Here is a 22,360-nt window from a genome sequence, read left to right on the forward strand (position 1 = left end):
TACAAAGAGATACAAAAAAAAGTTACTACACATTGGTCGAATGATGTCAGCATTATTTCTTTGTAGAAAATGCTTACACATTACAATGTTTTGATCAATGCATGAAGTGCAGTTAGACCAGCGGTCCACAACCCCGTTATATACAGCCGTCAAGATCAGGTTTCTAGTATTACAGTTTCCAAGCACTGTGCGTTGGATTATAGAAAGGGGTAAAAAAAATAAACTGGATTTGAAGACTCATTAGCATATCAATGCATCATCTGATCAAGGTACTGTAAACCAAGGTGAAAAGACAATCTCTCATATTGAAGGATATTACCACATTACTTTATTGTACTGCATCTTAATTTCTGCTTTGGCAACACTAGCGTCACAGCCGTTCTGCCAATAACGTTTTTTTCTCGGAAGCAATGTGACATTCAAAACGAAGTTTGAGCAATCAGATGATGAAAAACTGAGTCATTTTTTCCCCACCCACTAGTACAAAGCGTTGGACTGCAGCCTAATACTGCAATGAAAATATAACGGCATGTAAATCTCAGATATACCAACATCCCCCACCGCAAGTTTACACCTTGTGAAACAAAATGTATAGACTGATTTTACTTCCCACCATCTACACATCATACCCATTTTCTTTATTCTCATTTAGGTCAACTTCAATTATTTACAGCGTTCATTTCTATTGCAGTTTTTCCTAGAACCATTTGTAATCTATTTATGATCATGTTTTTGCTTATTAGGATCATACAAAAATGTATTAAATTGGATTAAGAATGGTTAAATTACATATCAACTGGTTTCCAGGCATGCACACTCACACCTCAATCATAAATCAACTCTACTAGTTTCACATTGTTGAAGTCTTTTTTTCTTCTTTTTTTTTTTTACTTTAATGAACACCAACTGTATTTTTAAACAAAAGCACAACAAATGTTCCAGGGAAAGAGTGACAATTATTTTGATGATCTTCTCCGGTAAATGTTTTCTAAGCCACATCAAATTCTATGTAGATATACTCGTTCAACAAGTCTGTGTGTAGATCTGTTATGTTAGAAACAATATTTTTTACTTTGCAGTGGAATATCACCCACTTCAGTGTAATAATTATTGCAAACCACGTGACCAATTTAAGGCTTCAGAGTTCAATAGCAGTGTTAAGTAAATCCTATAATTTCAAAGTTCAAACTGGGCCAGTACATAATCTTTAACTAAAGTTTCCTGGTGTTAACTGCACTAAAGGCCCAAGTAGTGTTGTTTTACTAATTCTTAAGAATCAATGAAAGTTTTTCCTCAACATTAAAATAAATCACTGCATCTTTTTTTTTTTTTAATGGTTTTTGAGAACAAGATGTCATTTTGTATATAATGTGGCAGATGAAGTAACAATTTAAATATGCATGTTTGTCGTTTGCCATACTATACATAATTCTGTAACTTTACAGAGGGCTGATAATACAGACGACAGAAGAGGGGGGGGGGGGGGGGGGGTTGTTGATGTGGGGATGGTATGTATCAAATGCCAGAGTAGGATGATGGATGGAGGGGGAAGAGGGGCAGGTAAAGTAATGATGAACATCTCCATTCAGATTTGTGGAACGTCTTTGCAAGAATGCTTGCATTAAACAGTATACATGTAGTACCATGCTAGCGCTGCTCACCTTTTGTCCTAACCGTTATTAGAAATGGAGATCAGTGCCATGAGTTCATTTAACTACCGCCAACAAAACATCACACGCTATATTAACCCCATTCTGCCCAGCTGTGCTCTTACCCAATCACAACACCTGTTGGGTAAAAACCAGCAACTGCGAAACGCCGATGGCAGGAAAAAAATTAAATAATTTGTTTGTACAGAAAACAAACAAAGTGAACAGCAACACAGGATATATCATATAATTCATGCTTTTTTTTTCTCTCCATAGAGTAGGAGCGGGTGATGAGAAATTAATTCACAGTTTTCAAACTACGATGCAAGGCTGTGTGTGTATGCAAGTGTTCATGTTTTGCGTGTCGTAACTGTACGGGAGTGTGAGTATGCACTCAGACTTGGTGTGCATCTCAAATGGAACCCTATAAAGTGCACTAACCAGGGCTTATTTGGCTCAAGTCAAAAATAGTGCACCAATGTAGAGAATGGAGAGGCATTTGGGATGCACCCTGGGATAGCCATTTCGCAAATCATATCTGGGAGTGTTAAACCCCAGTAACCTAACTCATGTATCATCTTCCGATGGGCAGAATGGGGGTAACTACATTCCTTGTCAGACAAATGAATTTGCTTTGTTATTTATGTATAATAGTCTTTTCTTTTTCAACACTTGGTTAAATTCTTGGCTTGTTTGTTGACGTCATCGTCGTTTGTATTTTTTCTGTTAGAGAAATTAAGCCTGCTTTGAGTATGCTCGCTCCGTCTATGGACTGAGAAGGGGGGGGCCGAGGCAGCTATGATGCAGGGAGGTCCGCGCTGGAAGGGGGGGGGGGAGTGGGTTGTTCAGACCGGGGGAGCTTTGCGCTTCAGTAGATACTGGTGAATGTCGTCGGCATCGCGCTTGAGCCAGGCGGCATTCAGGAGAATGTTCTCGCAGCACTGCTGCACCGTGCGCTCAGCCGCCGGTGCGTGGTGGCTCTCGAAGAAACTCTGGAAGACACAAAATGGCCGCGTTTAGAATTGGAACGGCAGAAGTTAACTAAAATAAGTATAGCTAACATTTAACCATTTTATTGAGCGAGACCACTATATTAAAAGACGTATAAACCAATGATGCTCACCTTCACTTCAGCAGCCATTTTGTCAATGGCGAATCCATCCACAGAGAGCTGTGAAGAGGGGTGAAAATACAAGTGAGTTGGCTTAGGTCATTGGGCCAAAGGCAAAAGCTACCAGTCTTCCATAATACATTCCTCTTGTAATATATACAGAGCAGTCGGAAAGTATTCAGACCTCTTGACTTTTCCACATTTGTTACGTTACAGCCTTATTCTTAAATGTTTTTTTCCTATACACAATCATCTATACACAATACCCCATAATGACAAAGCAAAAACAGGTTTAGAAATATTTGCAGATTTAAAAATGAAAAACAGAAATATCACATTTACATACGTGTTCAGACCCTTTACTCAGTACTTGGTTAAAGCACCTTTGGCAGCGATTACATCCTCAAGTATGACGCTACAAGCTTGGCACACCTGTATTTTGAGTTTCTCCCATTCCTCTCTGCAGATCCTCTTAAGCTCTGTCAGGTTGGATGGGGAGCGTTACTGCACAGCTATTTTCAGGTCTCTCCAGAGATAATCGATCAGGTTCAAGTCCGGGCTCTGGCTGGGCCACTCAAGGACATTCACACTTGTCCTGAGGCCACTCCTGGGCTGTGTGCGCTTAGGGTCGTTGTCCTGTTGGAAGGTAAACTTTGCCCCAGTCAAGTCCCGAGCGCTCTGGAGCAGGTTTTCATCAAGGATCTCTGTACTTTGCTCCATTCATCTTTGCCTCGATCCTGACTAGTCTCCCAGTCCATGCTGCTGAAAAACATCCCCGCAGCAGGATGCTGCCACCACCATGCTTCACCGTAGGGATGGTACCAGGTTTCCTCCAGACGTGACGATTGGCATTCAGGCCAAATAGTTCAATGTTGGTTTCATCAGACCCGATAGTCTTGTTTCTCATGGTCGGAGAGTCCTAGGTGCCTTTTGGCAAACTCCAAGCGGCCTGTCATGTGGCTTTTACTGAGGAGTGGCTTCCGTCTGGCAACTCAACCATAAAGGCCTGATTGGTGGAGGGCTGCAGAGATGGTTGTCCTTCCCCAGATCTGTGCCGCGACAATCCTGTCACTGAGCTCCATGGACAATTCCTTCAACCTCATGGCTTGGTTATTGCTCTGATACACAGTTGAAGTCAGAAGTTTACATACACTTAGGTTGGAGTCATTAAAACTCGTTTTTCAACCACTCCACAAATTTCTTGTAAACAAGAAACCTCCACAAGTCTGGTTCATCCTTGGGAGAAATACCGACATTACCTGAAAGGCCGCTCAGATACCTGAAAGGCCGCCATACAAAAGCCAGACTACTGTTTGCACCTGCACATGGGGACAAAGATCATACTTTTTGGAGAAATGTCCTCTGGTTTGATTAAACAAAAATAGAACTGTTTGACCATCGTTATGTTTGGTAGAAAAAGGGGGAGGCTTGCAAGCTGAAGAACACCATCCCAACCGTGAAGCACGGGGGTGGCAGCATCATGTTGTGGGGGTGCTTTGCTGCAGGAGGGACTGGTGCACTTCATAAAATAGACGGCATCATGAGGAAGAAAAATTATATGGATATATTGAAGCAACATCTCAAGACATCAGTCAGGAAGTTAAAGCATGGTCGCAAATGGGTCTTCTAAATGGACAATGACCCCAAGCATACTTCCAATGTGGCAAAATGGCTTAAGGACAAAAAAGTCAAGGTATTGGAGTGGCCATCACAAAGCCCTGACCTCAATCCCATAGAAAATGTGTGGGCAGAACTGAAAAAGTGTGTGTGAGGAAGGAGGCCTACAAACCTGACTCAGTTACACCAGCTCTGTCAGAAGGAATTGGCCAAAATTCACCCAACTTATTGTGGGAAGCTTGTGGAAGGCTACCCGAAACGTTTGACCCAAGTTAAGCAATTTAAAAGGCAATGCTACCAAATAGTAATTGAGTGTATGTAAACTTCTGACCCACTGGGAATGTGATGAAAGAAATAAAAGCTGAAATAAATCATTCTCTCTACTATTATTCTGACATTTCACATTCTTAAAATAAAGTGGTGATCCTAACTGACCTAAGACAGGGAATTTTTACTAGGATTAAATGCCAGGAATTGTGAAAAACTGAGTTTAAATGTATTTGGCTAAGGTATATGTAAACATCAGACTTCAACTGTACACTGTCAACTGCAGGACCTTATATAGACAGGTGTGCCTTTCCAAATCATGTCCAATCAATTGAATTTACCACAGGTGGATTCCAATCAAGTTGTAGAAACATTGAGGATGATCAATAGAAACAGGATGCACCTGAGCTCAATTTCGAGTCTCATAGCAAAGGGTCTGAATACTTATGTTGTTGTTTTGAATAAAAATTTGCAAACTTTTCTAAAAACCTTTCTTCGCTTTGTCATTATGGGGTATTGTGTGTACATTGCTGAGGAATTATTTTTTATTTAATCCATTTTAGAATAAGGCTGTAACGTAACAAAATGTGTTAAAAGTCAAGGGGTCTGAATACTCTCAAAATGCACTGTATACAGTGCCCTCTGAGGAGCTGAGGAAAATATGAGAATAAGAACAGTTAAACAATGCTATGGAGAAAAATTGCTTAATGAAAGGAGCCCTTACCTTGATGAGCCGTGATATGAGGAAGCCGCCCTGGTAGCGGTTGTGAAGCTCCTCCCAGTTGTCTTTGACAAACTTCCAGGCGGCTTTCCTTCCATGCTTACTGCTTCCGGCCACGCCCCCGATTACTGACACCGTGTCCTGGGGACGCACATCCTCCTGGGTAGGGGAAACAGAGGGGTCTGTTTTTGCCAATTTACATATATTCATCATGCTCATCCTATAAGCAAACTCCTATGACCAAAACAACTAGGAAGGCTACAATTACAAAGCTAGTTAACACCAGTGTTAACAATTGCACCGGCTATATTCAAGAAAGAAAGCCATAAAAGCGAGACCAAAAGAACACAAGGTGTTAATAGAACACCAGGTGTAAATACTAATGTTTCTAGGGATTTCTGTTTTGTCTTTTATATTCTCCTGACAAAATAGCAGGAGCAAGTAACACACTCCAGATGCCAGGGCAAGAATGGTTGTGTGCACATACCGAGAGGGCAAAGGTGAGGACTTTCTGGATGAGGTCGGGGGCAGAGATGGCTCCCAGCACTCTCTCTATGCGGTTCTTCTCCTCCTGCATGTCAGCCTGCTTGTGAAGCTGAAGAGGATGGGAGAGATTAGACAGCAATAACGTGAGAGAAAAATATATACATATTTTACCTTTGTGACATTTATGGGACGAAATCAAATTATATCAATTGACTGTGATTAAAGCTTTATCTGTCACAGATTATTGGTGAGGCTCTAACGAGAGTCTAGGACATGGAACGAGCTGGTAATCCTGTTCATCTGACTGAGGAAATGTTATTGAAATCATTCATGATACAATATATGACTCATGATATTGAGGAGACTGATCTCCAACCAGCTGGCCTGGCTGGGGTGTATTGTCTCAGAACCAAATGAGCAGAAACAGGGAGGGACTAATCTGAATTTATCCAATAAGAAATGCTTGGCTTCGTTACAAAACATTTTGCTACGGTGTGCACTAGTGAATACACCATTAGCTGGTGTGACTTACCTTCAGCATTGTGTCCAACGTGGCACTGTCACCATGCTTCAGCACTGTTAAGTACACCTGAAGAGAAACAAAGACCATACACATGGGCATTCAATATGGTTTCATCACTTGATTTTACAAGAATTTTATGTCTTTGTCTCATCATAAACGGCATCTACTTCCAGTCATGATGGTACTAAATAACTATCATTAGCACTTAAATTATCTACAAATGAGAAGTCACTGTTTGAAAGTAGAATCAATAACATGACTACAGGCCCATTGTTGAAATGTTGACCACAATTGATTAAAATTAATGGACAGGTGAAAGCAGTACTGAAGAAGCGTCACCTAGCCAACCAGAGGCCTAGGTGGAGACATTATCAAATTGCTGACCAATCAAATCTTTTAAATTCACGAAAGTCATCAAGAGCCTAGGGTTAGAGGGCAAAGGTTAGTTTGGAATGGGGCCTTTGTTTATGTAACTACATGTTAAGAATACGTGTGTGTTTCTATGAATAAGTGTGTGTGTGTGACGGGGGGCAGAACAACTTACTGGGCTCCTGAGGTCTGCAGAGAGGATCTGCTTGCCTTCCACATGGTCTTTGAATCGCCGCCGGGCCTCCTCCAGCGTGGGCTTGTGTCCCGCCTTCCCCAGCTTCCCCAGAACCAGGCCCCTCAGCAGGGCATCCAGGTGACCTGAGAGGGGGGGGGGGGAATAGAAGAACCGGGGGCCAGAGAACAGAAGGGGAAAGGAAAAAAAGCGCCAGTCACTCTCAAACACGTTAAAAACAAGCGCTTTGACACACTGAACTTCATCCAAAAAGACAGAATTTATCTACTGCTAGGCAATCCAGGAGCCAGTAAATCCATACATCACCAGCTCTGGGCTGATACCCCTACTACAGAAAACACTTGCCTAATTCCAAACCTGACCCTTAGCCCCTAACCCCTAGGCACTTGAGCAGATCTGAAAGGATCGTATAGGTGTCAGCAATATAACAGAAAATAAATAATAATAATAAATAATAATAAATAAATCCCACCAACCCTATCAAGAGTGCAATGTAGTCTGATTACCATCTCTTACAACTATCCAACCCAATCAGAGCTACATCAAGTGACTTGGGGCTTAAGGCTGAGGATCGACTCCGGAATGACTCGGCAGCTCAGTTCTTAGCTCTTACCACCGGCCCCAGGGGGCTCACCTTCGCCCTGCTTGCATTCCCAGCCCAGCTTGAGGCCGATGGGAGTGAACAGGTCCCGGATGAACTCCTGAATCTCCTCGTGGAAGTCGGTGTGGGAGAGCAGGGAGGAGAGCACGCCCAGGTTGCAGCTCAGGTCGCTCCACACCGTGTAGTTGGGCTCGTTGACGAAGGCCTCCATCAGCTTCAGCACCTCCACCGTGCTGATCATGCCAGCGCGCGACTGAGGAAGATGAAAATGATTAATAGGATGAACATGGGGGACAAGAAGAAAAGGAATGGGGGGGTGGAGGTAGAAGGAGAATAGAAGAGGAAAATAAAGGAGAGGTAAAAGAGGAATAGAAGAGAAGGAATATGAAGAATGAGGGGAAGAGGTGAAAGAGGAATAGAAGAGAAGGAATATGAAGAATGAGGGGAAGAGGTAAAAGAGGAATAGAAGAGGTAAGAGCAGGGGAAAAGTTGGTAAGAGTCACAGTATTGTGATGTTATGTACAGTTTTTGTAATTGAGCCCTGAATGAATGGGACAAAGCTTTTGAGGAATAGGATAAAGCAGGAAAACAAGTTGATTAGATTACACATTGTTTATCTAACGTCTACAGTAAACATCTTCATAAGAGGCTTTGGTGAGAAAAAAGGCCAAAGAATCAATGCTTAACAATTCACATGACATATCTTAGTCGAAGAGCTTAATACTCATGGGTGCTGAGGGAGAAAGGAGAAATATCGTTACCCAATCATAAGTTATGTTTACATGGCCACAAAACAATAACATGTACAGGTAGGTAACTGCCAAAATAATGTAAACACGAGTAAATGAGGAATACAAAGTATATCGAAAGCAGGTGCTTCCACACAGTAGTGATGCGCGAGTTGATCCGTGGGGTTGGTTTAGGCTCATTAAATATTGTATAGATGAAGGGCAGGTTGAATAAAGAGAAAATACATACAAGTTTAATTTATATATCTATAGGCTACATTGACGTTTTTCCTTTCATTCTTTTTAGGCCATCTGGCATTTGTACGTAAGCCTATAAGCTTTTGGGCCTAACTGTACACGCACCAAATAGCCTACATGCCAATCACCAAATACTTTTGGGAACGGACAGAAAAAGTGAATGTCGGAGTTTAAATAAGAGAAATGCGGCAAAATGGAAGTGAAAATAAAGAAAAGGGAGGGCCAGAAAAGTAATGTTTGGGGCACTATACATATTCCACAATCAAAACAGGGAACTTTAGCCTACTGTTCAGATGGATTAAATGGAAAATGAAATCTGGATACTGACTGTAGGTCTATAACCTCTCACATAGCCTTAATATTAACTCCTGCAGAATTAAGCATTTCTTGCAGCACCAAATGCACATTTTGAAATATGTGGAGAAATAAGATTTCTTTCAGCATCTTGAGAGAATGCGAATGCAGTTAGGGGAACATCTGTAGAGGTGCTCTCTTAAAATCAGCATCATAAAAGCTGATCATATTTCCTACCACATAAAATATGCATCCACACCGAACTGAAAACTTATCAGAAACATGTTGGGGCGTTTTCACAGCTTTCTACTTCCTTACAGCCGGTCAAAACGACAGAGAGCTTGGGTCTATAAGGTTCCATCTGCAAAAAGATGATTGATATAAGATTTTTTGTACTCGAGGAGTCGCACACAAACACAAAAATTAAAAAAATTCATGGCACATGAGAAACCTGTCTGATTCACGCCTCTGAGTGGACTAATCCATTGTGGAGGCCGCGGGGATGGCACACTAGTACATTTACCCTTAATTCCCATAATTTATCGTCTATAATGTTTGGTTACAGTTATTTCTGTTAATGCATTCAATATATTATTATTACAGTCTTACCGTTCTCATTCTAGGAGTGGGTATGTTTGCAAAGCGCACAACGTACACTACACTCGAGAAAAAAAGTTTTGGTTTATTTCATTCCATTTACAAGTTGTCAATTTATTCATTGTCCTTTGTTTGAAGCGCTCCTGTCAATTTTGAGTAAGGACACGCAGCTGATTACGCATAGAAGTAGGACTAGGACTAAATGTAGGCCTATAAGTGATCTGATACCATTTCTGATTGTCTTAACTTGCCATCACCGTGGAGCTTCTCAAAGTAATTTCTTCACTTCAAACTGCAAGTAAACAAAGTATTTTTACATCCATTGAGAAATACAATATTTTCCTCAACGTACCTATTTAAACAATCTTTCCAGCTCTCTCCCTTTCGATTATCCTACCACTCAGCATGAAAGGGGAAAGAAAGTAAAGCTCAGATCCGGTGGAAACGTCATAAAATATGCCTTCCTGATTACTTCTTAGCCCTTGCGCAAATAGTCAACAGCTGTGTGTCTGAAGCTCACTGGTGCAGGAAACTGAGGGCCCAGAATATTTTACACAATGTTGCAAGCACCAGCTTTCGGCTGGACCAAGTTCATACAATGTTTCAAGTTCCTTGCAGACAGGCAAAGCCAATGTGATTTATAGGGGGAACATTTTTTTTTATTTTTTTTTTATTTTTTTAATCAGGATATTTTCTACCTGCAGGTTGCAATATAATTTTGGGGCTTTATGTAGGCTATTTTTACATATTGGCAATAGAAGTTACTTTTAGAATTGTATCATTTTCATTCATTTAATTTAGATTCAAATGTGCATATGAAAATCACAGGAACAGCCTAAACCTGAGGCCCAAGCTCTCCAAATAGCCTACCAAAATGTCAGATTTATATATATATATTTTTTTTAAATCAGAAACACATCTAAATTAGGCAAAAATAAATCCTACACCCCTGTCAAAAAAAAACATTCCGCGGTCTGACTGTAGCCTACAGTACAGCGCATTTCCTATATTTTCAGATTAGGGTCCGGCCCATGGCCTCTTTTTTAATACATATAGTCGTGCAGTTGCGGATGACCCACGCACCACGACCACAGATGTGGTTCCTGAGTTAATCAAGCAATTATCATCATGATGATTAGGGTAATGTATAAAAATGCTGGGCAGAGAATTATTTTGGCTACCACAGCTATAGACAGGTTGGCTGACAACATCACAAACAATGACATGTGTGCATCATTGTGTCCAGAAGGCGTGCGTTGTTATGATTCTGAAGGGTCAGATAGCGAGCAACAATGATAAGAAGCTGCCATGTGGGGAATCGTAGGTGGTTCGCTTCAGCTAGTTGTATCTTGTTTTGACTGATGTCATGGCTATACTAATATGGCTCAAATTCACTAGCTATCTAACCAACAACTATTTGAGAGACAACACGTGCTCATTGTGCAAATGTATGTTTTCAATAAACATTTGGAGACTAAATATAGTTTACGTGTCAGTCTAAACAACCCTGTCTGTTCTGGCCCATAGTAGCACACGCATTGGTTTGGTTGCTAAACAACCAATCCAACTACGCCCCCATAGGAGGACAATGCCCCCAACCACAGGGAATAAGTAGTCACTGAATGGTTTGATGAGTATGAAAACTAGGTAAACCAGGGCTGTCCAACCCTGTTCCTGGAGAGCTACAGTCGTGTAGGTTCACTCCAGCCCTAATCTAGCCAACCTGATTCTAATAATTAGCTGGTTGATAAGATGAATCAGGTTAGTTACAACTGGGGTTGGAGCAAAAACCTACACTGTTCTGGCTAGTGGTGGCCCAAAAACAGGGTTGGGGAACCCTGATGTAAACCATATGGCTGTCTGTCACCAGATCTCAAACCAATTGCATACTTATGGGAGATTCCGGAATGGCGCCTGAGACAGTGTTTTCCCACGACCATGAACAAAACACCAAAATGGAATTTCTCATGGAAGAACAGTGTCGCACCCTCTAATAGAGTTCCAGAAACTTGCAGAAGCTATACCAAGGTGTATTGAAGCTAGTGGTGGCCCAACGCCCTATTAAGACATTTGTTATTTTTTACTTAACACTTATTTTTCTTAGAACTGCATTGTTGGTTAAGGGCTTTTAAAGTAAGCATTTCACTGTGGCGCATGTGACAAATAAAATTTGATATGACACTATGTTGGGGTTTCCTTTACAACATTAAGCGGCTAGAGTTTATTTTAGGGGAAGCTTTGACCCTGGGCTTCCTCAAAAATGATCTGTTTATACACCAAAGTTTGTGTTTCTTTGCTACTGTAGCACTAGGCTAGTCAGATGGGGCCTTGCTATATGGAAGAGGAAAGAAGCGTTTGTGGCAGAAAGGATTTTTGATTTTACGGTGACTTTCAAGCCATTCCCTGAATATGATTGTTACAGGAACTGACCCTTTCCCTGTCCATGACTGACTTTATATACAAGCACCATTACCATACATATCCAATTTATTATTGAGCGTTAGCGTCGAGCTAAAGGGCATGCTGGTGTAGTGTTGACGGTAGTCTGTGTCACTCACCAGGGAGAAGAGGTCGTTCTGCAGGCCCAGACGGTCAACAGGCAGCAGGGTGAGGTCTCTGATACCAGGTAGCAGGCTCTCCAACATGGCCGAGCTGTACTGGATCCTGTAGAAGCCCACTGTTCCTGGGTTGATCTATAGGGGGAGGAGGACAGTTGAATAGCCTTGTTGCCAATCTGTTTTCTTCCACTACTTTGTTGGCGTCATGCCAAACCATTTGCTGTTCCAAACTTGTTAGCTAAAGCGGAAAATAAATCTGCCTAACAAGCAAGTGTGGAAGAAAGCCCTTATATGCTTGAGTGACACCCACCCCAAAAAATAAACAAAATGATCTATTCTAGCCATAAAAAGTGCAGCTTAGCATTAAGGAAACAGGAAGAGATATTTTCTATCCCTTTGATCAACTCCGTACATAGATCATTCTCTGTTCTGAATGGCACACTCATAGTTTCACTCCCTCTACCATAGCCCTGTGCAGTGGTTCCCAACACTTTTCAGTTACTGTCCTACCAATTGAATTTTGCTCTGCATGGAGTACCCTTGAAGTGTCCCCTTGAGCATTTTAGCAGTAGGCCTATGGTCTCATGAGTTTTATCAAGTACCCCTGTGGATAGGCCAAGTACCCCTAGGGGTCCTAGTTCCCCTGATTGGGAACCACTGGCCTTGTGGACCCTCTTTAGCATTGCTAACTAGATAGGGACTAGCCAGGCTATGCTCCCACTCAAGCAACCACAAGTCCCAATCAAGTGGTTATTCTTTAATGGTTCTCAGTTCCCCAGACTTACTTTGACATTAATGATGTCCTTTCAGTAAACAGCAATTTATATGGTCCATTCACAAATCCTGACCCTCTAGTGGCCCCTTCAATATCCAACTGTGTGACCTTTTGACCCCTTTCAAAGACCTTCAAGGGTCATGGTTGGCTTAACTTCTCGCCGACCCTTTTGGTCAGGTGATTGGTTTACTGAACTCCCAATGATCTCCCACCCGTTAGTAAACACTAAACAGACTCAGAATCATGAATGTTACGGCCCATTCACAAACGTTTATAATTCTCCAAGCAAGCAGACCTTCAAGGTCATGGCTCTTGAAGCGAGCATTCTTGTATCCATTACGCTTTTATTAGACAGATTTCTAATTCCCTAAACATGCAACTCTGTATAAGGGTTATAGTACACATTTTAAGGCCTCAGTTTTCAACTCAATTCTATATTAGACAGATGTAATAGGTGGAATTTGGTTGTCCTCACCTTGACCCACTGGTCAGGGCTGACGTTGTTGATCGTGATGGTGGTCTCTGGGCTGTCCAGCAGCACCTTGAGCTTGGTACAGCCGGGGTCCTCACCGGTACAGATACTGATTGGTACCATCCAGTTAGGGCAGTCCTCACCTGGTGGATGATTGACACAAGCAAGACCCAATGAGATGGAGCAAAGTAGGAACTTTGTCTCATGTAGCTAATAAGTGACAAGTAGTGAACCAGCGATTTGTACTTGGCTTTTTTTGTGTTGATTTATTAGAAAATATTATCTTACCATTATGTGGTCCACTGGCACAGAATTTCTTCTGAGATATCTTGAGGATGCGATCATCCCCTTGCTACAAAAACAAAAAGTATTTGATTATTTAATACACAAACAGCTATATCCACAACAGAGAGATCCCCTCTCACAGGACATAAAACAGTACATTCATATTGTCCAAAGACAATTTCCATTGTGGTCTATTTACCTGCTCCTGGTCCACTACGATTATAGGGAAGCCCATCTGCTTAGTCCAGGAGCTCATCACCAGGGCGATGGGTTTCCCGCTAGCCTGTTCCAGACAGTCCCATAGGTCCTCTGGGAGAGGTGGTGGGGAGAGAGGTGGTCACCAACCAATTACAACACTCAAATAATAATCTTGTTATAATGGACCAAACGTGTCCATTATAAATTCATGAGAAATTATAGGAGACTTGACAGTGTTACCTGTTGCTGCATTTTTATGTTGGAACTTCAACAGATATGAATGCATTCCTTTCCTAAAATCCTAGAGACAGAAGAAACAAATAGGTTTACAAAGAAAAACACCTGAGATGAAAATATACAAATACTTAAGAGACACTTGTTCACGCAATACCCTTTTTAGCTAGTATATGAAAGAGAGCTAGACTAATTAGTGGACAACATGGCAGTGTGCCTGGGCAGCAGCTCCTCACCTCGTCTCCTATGTAGTTGTGCAGCATACGGATCACAGACGCTCCTTTACTGTAGGATATGGCATCAAAGATTTCATCCACCTCCGACGGGTGGCCCACGTTCACCTGCAGTACAGGGGATCAGTCAGTTCATGCTTTCAAAACGCGGTACGAGGGTCGCTTTCATCTGATACCTCACGTACATTCAAGTCTACTGGAAAACTTTGGTCCAGTACACACACACACAATCTTGCAAATTTAAAGCCAACACACCTCGATGGGATGACTGTTGTCCAGCGCATCCAGGTCCAGGGCGCGGGTGTAGTCGGCAGACACAAACTGTGTCCAGATGTCGTAGTCAGGGAAGCAGTGGTCCACACAGAGGTACTCGATCCATGATGCAAAGCCCTCGTTAAGCCACAGATGGGTCCACCATTCCTACAAGGCAAAAGGCGATCATATTGACTAAAACATATTCGGGACAACAATGTATACGCCTACGCAATTGAAGAATGTTGATCATATTATTTCATCTTCAATAATGTAATGTCCTTCTGTCATTGACCAGGAGAGCGCTTTTAGTTTCTACATAAGCAGTAAAGAGCGCAGTGGTCGTTTACCATGGTGACCAGGTTCCCGAACCACTGGTGAGCTAGCTCGTGTCCCACCACCAGGGCCACCCACTGCCGTGAGGACGAGCACGAGTTCTTCGGGTCAATCAGCAGCGCCGTCTCCCTGGGAAACAAGGTCAAACAGCGAGGTCAACTCGAAGAAAAACAAGCGCAAAAGCGATTCATTTCACACTCCCCCTAGTGGTAGCATGCATAAAATACATTGAATATAAAATCACGTACATTTCCCGCTAGTGGTAATCAAATAAACTTTTTGTGGAATAACATGACTGGCAGGCTAACTGTGCATCCTCTCATTAGTTGCAAATTTAGCAACATTACTTTAGATTTACCTGTAGGTAACAAGGCCCCAGTTTTCCATGGCACCTGGAGGGGGCAGCACCAAGCGTGTTAGATCTTGACTATAATTCCTATTTTATCATCACAATATAATAATTGAAATACAGTCATTTGAATTGTACTTACCAGCAGCAAAGTCAGCGATAGCTATTAGATCAATTTTAGGCAATGGGTAAGGAACATTGAAGTAGTCGTTGTAGAAAGGTAAGGTCTTTACAGCAACCTGTGAGAAACATGGATAGAAAAAACTAGATATCATTTCCATTTTACACTTGACGCCAATAGATAGTTGCTGCTAGCACAACAGTCATTCATCAATATAACAAACAGTCATTGTGATACATGACTAGTGTTTAGTACTGGTCTAACCATTATCCAAGTTTAAAAGAAGTAAAAACAACTCACCTCTAGTGCAAATTTCCCTTGTTCCGCCTTTCCGGTAGGCGTGTAGACGCGTACGGTCACGCCGTCCGACGATTGGCCTTCTACAAAGTCATATTCGCCGATGACGAATGCTACAAGGTATGTGGACATAATGGGGGTGGTGGCGAACTTCACTTCCAAAAGGCTGTCATCTTCTGGATGTGGCTTTCGATCGATGACATTCTGTGTCATTGAGGACAAGGGCATATTAGTACGGACAGAAAATGTAATCAGAAAGTCATAGAGTCAGCAATGCTTTTGAAGAATGAGCTCATAGCCTTTAACAGTCCACAGGGCAGACATCTTGGAAAAACATACTAATTCAGTTGAATTTTGAATGCCAGCAGACTAATTCTTGCAGCTAGATGGGAGGAAATGCAGTGACCCAACAAGACCGTCTTATGTTACATAAGCCAATGTTAGCAGAGCGCAACAACAGAGTAGCGAAATGTGACTCAAGCTGTTTGGCGTCCCCAGGCAGAAGAGTTAGTGTGACACGTACCATATTTGACAAGGCTACTCGTTCCTTGGGAACTATCAGAGAGATGTCAAAGGTGGCTTTGATAGCTGGCTCATCCCAACAGGGAAAAGCCCGGCGAGCGTCCGTGGCCTGAGGAGAGAAGAGAAGAGGAGAAAAGACCATAGGAGATTAAGCGAGACAGAGTGGACAACACGTTTCACAGCGTGTTAGGTCAGGCAAACATCCTGGAGGGTGTCAGAGGGCTACTCCAATGACCTCTAGTGAAAAATGAAAATAAACAACATGCCGTATATAGCATCTGGGCATGTCATTTCCCCGCCACATTTTTTCTAAAGATAAGAGATTACAAAGTTGAATTATCAAGAATCTCCAACAATGGTTGCTAAAACATTCAGCCTATAGCCAGGGTGTGACAATCCTCAAACATTGTGGTCAAATGGCAGTCACATTCCTTTTACACTATTTCAACATGGGTTAAGCAATCAACTCTGCTGCCTAGAGAACCTGTACTCATTATGGTAACAGAAGTAATGCAGGACAGGAGGAGCGCCTAGTTACTGTACCTCGAACTGTGTGACAGCAGCATAGCGGATTTCTCCTGCAGGAGTTGCATATTTACTTCTGTAGAACCCTTTCATTTTGTCATTCAGCTCCCCAACAAAGTCAATCTTCAATGTACCGGATCCTGGGAAACAGGTGCAAAAAAGCCAACATGTGTTTATTCAGCCTTTACTACAATAAGAGGTTTGTTTTTGTCAAACACCAGGAAGAATAATTAATGGCAGAGAGTGGAGGGTTCATTAGAACCCTAAAAAGCCCTGTAGCCATTCTGGTTAACGGCAAGTCCTTCAACTTACCTTTCTGTAGAGCACTAGGGAATGACAGAGTGACTTTCTCGTCCTCATTTTGATAGTTGAATCCTGTAGCATTAATTTCTAAAGAGAAGGGAAAAAATGCAAGGCTGATATTCGCTGCCATAACATACGAAAATAATATACAAATGTGCCTAACAAGCCTGGAAAGCAGGTCTAATCAGGAAATAGAAGAAATACATTGAATATATAAAATATATAATAGTTTGTCTATATTTAAGAGAAAAATGAAAAGACAATTGACAGAATCTCACCCTCACCTTCCCCTCCCTCTGGTACAAAGGATGCTGTGATGATGTCGATGTCAGCACAGTTCATCACAATCTGATTAGTGGCCAGGTTAACCTGGAAAAACGACAGAAACACAACTACTAAGTAAAATCGGGGACTAGCAGACCCTTGTATAAATACCTGGTATGACATAAGAATGCCATATTTTTAATTTCTGTAAAAAAAATATATGTATATACACACCAGGAGGGTGTCAGAGGGCTGCTTTATAATAAAGCTACTCCAATGACCTCCAGTGAAAATAAACAAAATGCCGTATATAGCAGCTTGGCATGTCATTTCCCCCCCACATTTTTTCTAAAGATAAGAGATTAAAGTTGAATTATCAAGTATATATATATATACAGTGGGGAGAACAAGTATTTGATACACTGCCGATTTTGAAGGTTTTCCTACTTACAAAGCATGTAGAGGTCTGTAATTTTTATCATAGGTACACTTCAACTGTAAGAGACGGAATCTAAAACAAAAATCCAGAAAATCACATTGTATGATTTTTAAGTAATTAATTTGCAATTTATTGCATGACATAAGTATTTGATCACCTACCAACCAGTAAGAATTCCGGCTCTCACAGACCTGTTAGTTTTTCTTTAAGAAGCCCTCCTGTTCTTCACTCATTACCTGTATTAACTGCACCTGTTTGAACTCGTTACATGTATAAAAGACACCTGTCCACACACTCAATCAAACAGACTCCAACCTCTCCACAATGGCCAAGACCAGAGAGCTGTGTAAGGACATCAGGGATACAATTGTAGACCTGCACAAGGCTGGGATGGGCTACAGGACAATAGGCAACAGCTTGGTGAGAAGGCAACAACTGTTGGCGCAATTATTAGAAAATGGAAGAAGTTCAAGATGACGGTCAATCACCCTCGGTCTGGGGCTCCATGCAAGATCTCACCTCGTGGGGCATCAATGATCATGAGGAAGGTGAGGGATCAGCCCAGAACTACACGGCAGGACCTGGTCAATAACCTGAAGAGAGCTGGGACCACAGTCTCAAAGAAAACCATTAGTAACACACCATGCCGTCATGGATTAAAATCCTGCAGCGCACGCAAGATCCCCCTGCTCAAGCCAGCGCATGTCCAGGCCCGTCTGAAGTTTGCCAATGACCATCTGGATGATCCAGAGGAGGAATGGGAGAAGGTCATGTGGTCTGATGAGACAAAAATAGAGCTTTTTGGTCTAAACTCCACTCGCCGTGTTTGGAGGAAGAAGAAGGATGAGTACAACCCCAAGAACACCATCTCAACCGTGAAGCATGGAGGTGGAAACATCATTCTTTGGGGATGCTTTTCTGCAAAGGGGACAGGACGACTGCACCGTATTGAGGGGAGGATGGATGGGGCCATGTATCGCGAGATCTTGGCCAACAACCTCCTTCCCTCAGTAAGAGCATTGAAGATGGGTCGTGGCTGGGTCTTCCAGCATGACAACGACACGAAGCACACAGCCATGGCAACTAAGGAGTGGCTCCGTAAGAAGCATCTCAAGGTCCTGGAGTGGCCTAGCCAGTCTCCAGACCTGAACCCAATAGAAAATCTTTGGAGGGAGCTGAAACTCCGTATTGCCCAGCGACAGCCCCGAAACCTGAAGGATCTGGAGAAGATCTGTAGGGAGGAGTGGGCCAAAATCCCTGCTGCAGTGTGTGCAAACCTAGTCAAGAACTACAGGAAACGTATGATCTCTGTAATTGCAAACAAAGGTTTCTGTACCAAATATTAAGTTCTGCTTTTCTGATGTATCAAATACTTATGTCATGCAATAAAATGCAAATTATTTACTTAAAAATCATACAATGTGATTTTCTGGATTTTTGTTTTAGATTCCGTCTCTCACAGTTGAAGTGTACCTATGATAAAAATTACAGACCTCTACATGCTTTGTAAGTAGGAAAACTTGCAAAATCGGCAGTGTATCAAATACTTGTTCTCCCCACTGTATATGGGCAGTCATTCTAGAGTCCCTCAACGATAATACTGCCTCGATATAATACTTCTAAACTAGGATATTTTTTGTTTTTCCTGCCATAAGCAAATCCACTATAAGGGTAAATCTAATCTGTTGTGTCAGACAGCAGCGATCAAGTGGCTCAGTGTCACCGTGAAAACATTGTGGCTTGTCAGGGAGATCGGAACGGGAGCAAAAGATGGTTTGGAGAGAGGGAAAGAAAGAGACATCCTGTAGGGCTTCTGACTAGAATGCAATGTGATAGCGGCTCATGTGACGGTCGACGTCCGACTTATTGAGGGCGGAACCCAGCAGCACACTCAGATGCAGCTTTGAGAGAGTAGGCTAGGCCCAGTTATTGACGGTTGGGTGCTGCCGTAGTTTATTTTGATACTCAAATCGAGAGCTGGGAGGTTGTAACCGAGAAGGCAGGGATGTAATTATAGAGCGCGCTCGGTGATGGCACGGTGCCACGTCGCTATGCATCTCATTGGCTATTGTGCGGTTATCTGACAACTTTTAAATCATGGGCTGGCTTTGTCATTAACTTGGCTAATGAAATTATAGCATGTGCATGCAAATAACAACCATGCAACTGACAACACATAGCCCATGTATTGCAGTTGAAATTGCCCTACTTGACAACTATTTGTCACTTAAACGCCAAGAGCAGCCTAATCAAGAGTAGCCTTTGATCTAGCCTAATTTCCTTGGAATATGCTGTTCACCAACTACGTAATACAATGTGCCGTCCTCCTATGGATAGGCTACCAAACATAGATCAGTGGCACATAGATAACCATACAGTAATCTCTTAGATTTAGACAATGTTTGTGTGGCAAGAACTAAAATAGTTTAGCCCGGCAGTGTCATTGAAATACAGCCAGTGTTATGTCCACATGATGACAAGTAACTTGTGTTCGTAGCCTGTGTTCTGAGATGAAGATGGTGTATGCAAACATCCGAGGGCAATATACGCACTATATTTGGCACCAAATATGACACCCATTAGAAACTAATCAAATGAAGCAAGCAAGTCTAATACACATGTGGTGTAGTATTAGGGATGGGCAGTTAACATATATGCCAACAGATCGCAACAATGCCTAATTTATCATAACCATTACAGATAACAAATCCTAATTTCCCCACACAAAGTTTACAAAATATTAAGAACACCTTCCTGATATTGAGTTAAACCCCCTCCTTTTGCCCTCAGAACAGGACCAATTCGTCAGGGAATGGACTCTACAAGGTGTCAAAAGAGTTCCACAGGGATGCTGGCCCATGCTGACCCAATGCTTTCTACGGTTGTGTCAAGTTGGCTGGATGTCCTTTGGGTGGTGGGCCATTCTTGATACACGCGGGAAACGGTTGAACATGAAAAACCCAGCAGTGTTGCAGTTCGACACAAACCGGTGCGCCTGACATATTTTGTCTTGCCTATTCACAATCTGAACTGCACACATACACAATCCATGCCTCAAGGCTTAAGAATCCTTCTTTAACCTGTCTCCTCCCCTTCATCTTCTACACCGATTGCAGTGGATTTAACAAGTGACATCAATCAGGAATAACAGCTTTCACCTGGTCAGTCTAGGTGAATCCAGCGGAAAATAGGCAATCCATTTATAATTTGTGAAAACTCATCATTTGGCAAGGAATGTAGTTTGTGTATCCCACCAGATACATTTTTATAGGCATTTATTTATGTAGACCTAACAGGAGCTTGTGATGCGCACTCAGCACGCCTGTGTGTAGGAAGCAGTCAGAACGCAATTGAGCGAATGAGACATGGAGGGGAAAGGGAATTTTGGGAGAGAAACGGTGTGATGTTTGGCTTGGTTTCTTTTTTGTTGTGTCCCGCAAGTCAAAAGTTGTCTTTAAGACAAAATGTTCGGGTAGCCCAGGCACATTCCACCAAATAGTTTCAGTATATTAAAAAAATGAATCTATGGTTAAAGAGCGAGCTTTGAGAACTCATGCCCATCCGTATGTAGTAATTGGTTTACACCAACAGGCAACGATTAGGAATCATTTAGCCAAATTTGTCGTACATATCATCAAACAAGATGAGTTCTGAATGTTACACGTCACGGGTGTTGCGAATGTCTAGTGTTTTGTCATTTCATGGTCTGCTAACAACACGCTTGCCAAATAGGTTAACAGAGGCGGAAGCTGGGAGGTCTTCTCTAGCAGGAAGACATTTGCTAGCTATGATTTAGCAAACATTAGCTCAGTTAGCAAGGTAGCACTAGCGCGCATGCTAACTGGGTACGCTGGCATAAAACTAACGTTAGCATTTAAGCTAAATACACATCTTTGTATTGACGTTGATCATACTATACATTAATTTCAAGTGAGATGTAGTAGTGACTATTAGCCAGTTAACGATTTGCAAAAATGACAGCGAGCTAACGTTAATGTGCATAACTATCTAACTAACTAGTATTAACAGTTAACTAGCGAATGACGGTTCAGCTAGGTAACGTTAGGTAGCTAGTTACTCTGGACAGTACCATTCAGAGCAGGTAAAGCGCTAATTTATTTTCAACCTAGCTAAAGTGAGTTAGGCTAGCTGTTTGCCACTACCATCATGGGCTAGTAGATAACATTAGTTAGGAGTTCGCGCTAACGTTAGACGACTAGCTAGTTAGCATTTTGCCGTTCGCCATTCGAACGTTGTAAACTAGGCAAAATAGATTACACAAGGGAGTCCCCGCCATGCACAAAGTACTATACAAATGATCTTTCAATTACTTCACCTACCTTCACAATCGCCTCTAACTTGCCCTCGAAAGTGAAGTCGATGAGGTCGGGCTTCAAGCACAACCCGTAGTTGACGGGGTAGACGTCAGTGGGCAACCTTACGAAGGGCCTCCTTTCAGGCATGGTGTCTGTATTTTGTCTGGTAGCGCTTGCGAAGAAGGTGCTGCTGTGTATTACTCGGAATTTGATAGTTCTGAAGTCCTGCAAAATGGGATTCGACAACAAAACTGGATCTTGGGGAATGACTCGTTTTACGAATGACAGAGAAACCCGACGGCCGAGAACTAGCAACATAAAATCCTTAGCTAGAAATGTTGCCAGCTAGAGTCCTCCCCTCTCACTTCAAATCCACCGAAACAACGTGTGTAGGAGCGCAGTATGACGAGGAAAAAGCGCCATCGCGTTGAAGCGGAGGAACACTGGAACAAGGGGGTGTGTTCAAT

The 22,360-nt window shown here is 42.3% G+C and overlaps 1 protein-coding gene across 4 annotated transcripts; it reads right to left on the reverse strand.

Annotated features, from left to right (window-relative positions):
- Positions 1-305: 305 nt before the first annotated feature.
- LOC139567660 (puromycin-sensitive aminopeptidase-like) lies at positions 306-22,305 on the reverse strand. Of its 4 annotated transcripts, none has more exons than XM_071389062.1 (23): positions 21,918-22,305; positions 17,159-17,243; positions 16,884-16,961; positions 16,590-16,711; positions 16,048-16,155; positions 15,528-15,728; positions 15,249-15,345; positions 15,116-15,149; positions 14,772-14,886; positions 14,425-14,589; positions 14,173-14,277; positions 13,943-14,003; positions 13,704-13,813; positions 13,508-13,571; positions 13,223-13,362; positions 11,973-12,107; positions 7,571-7,790; positions 6,919-7,061; positions 6,384-6,440; positions 5,853-5,960; positions 5,369-5,524; positions 2,773-2,820; positions 306-2,641 (listed from the first exon to the last, which is right to left on the reverse strand). In XM_071389062.1, the coding sequence occupies exons 1-23, from the start codon at positions 22,209-22,211 to the stop codon at positions 2,495-2,497; spliced, it is 2,793 nt and encodes a 930-aa protein (XP_071245163.1). In that variant the 5' UTR covers positions 22,212-22,305; the 3' UTR covers positions 306-2,494. The 4 variants fall into 4 exon arrangements, with proteins under 4 accessions (XP_071245163.1, XP_071245162.1, XP_071245161.1 ...); XM_071389061.1 differs by having other exon boundaries at positions 17,153-17,243; XM_071389060.1 differs by having other exon boundaries at positions 7,550-7,790; positions 21,918-22,304.
- Positions 22,306-22,360: the final 55 nt, after the last annotated feature.

This window comes from Salvelinus alpinus, chromosome 2 (genome assembly GCF_045679555.1).
Source record: "Salvelinus alpinus chromosome 2, SLU_Salpinus.1, whole genome shotgun sequence".
In the NCBI taxonomy this organism is placed as follows: Eukaryota; Metazoa; Chordata; class Actinopteri; order Salmoniformes; family Salmonidae; genus Salvelinus; species Salvelinus alpinus.

Coding starts and splice junctions, on each gene's coding strand:
- LOC139567660 (XM_071389059.1), bottom strand. CDS start 22,211: ATGTTGCTAGTTCTCGGCCGTCGGGTTTCTCTGTCATTCGTAAAACGA. Junction 13,572..13,703: donor TCGTAGTGGACCAGGAGCAG/GTAAATAGACCA, acceptor TTGTTTTTGTAG/CAAGGGGATGATCGCATCCT. Junction 2,642..2,772: donor AAATGGCTGCTGAAGTGAAG/GTGAGCATCATT, acceptor TGTGTCTTCCAG/AGTTTCTTCGAGAGCCACCA.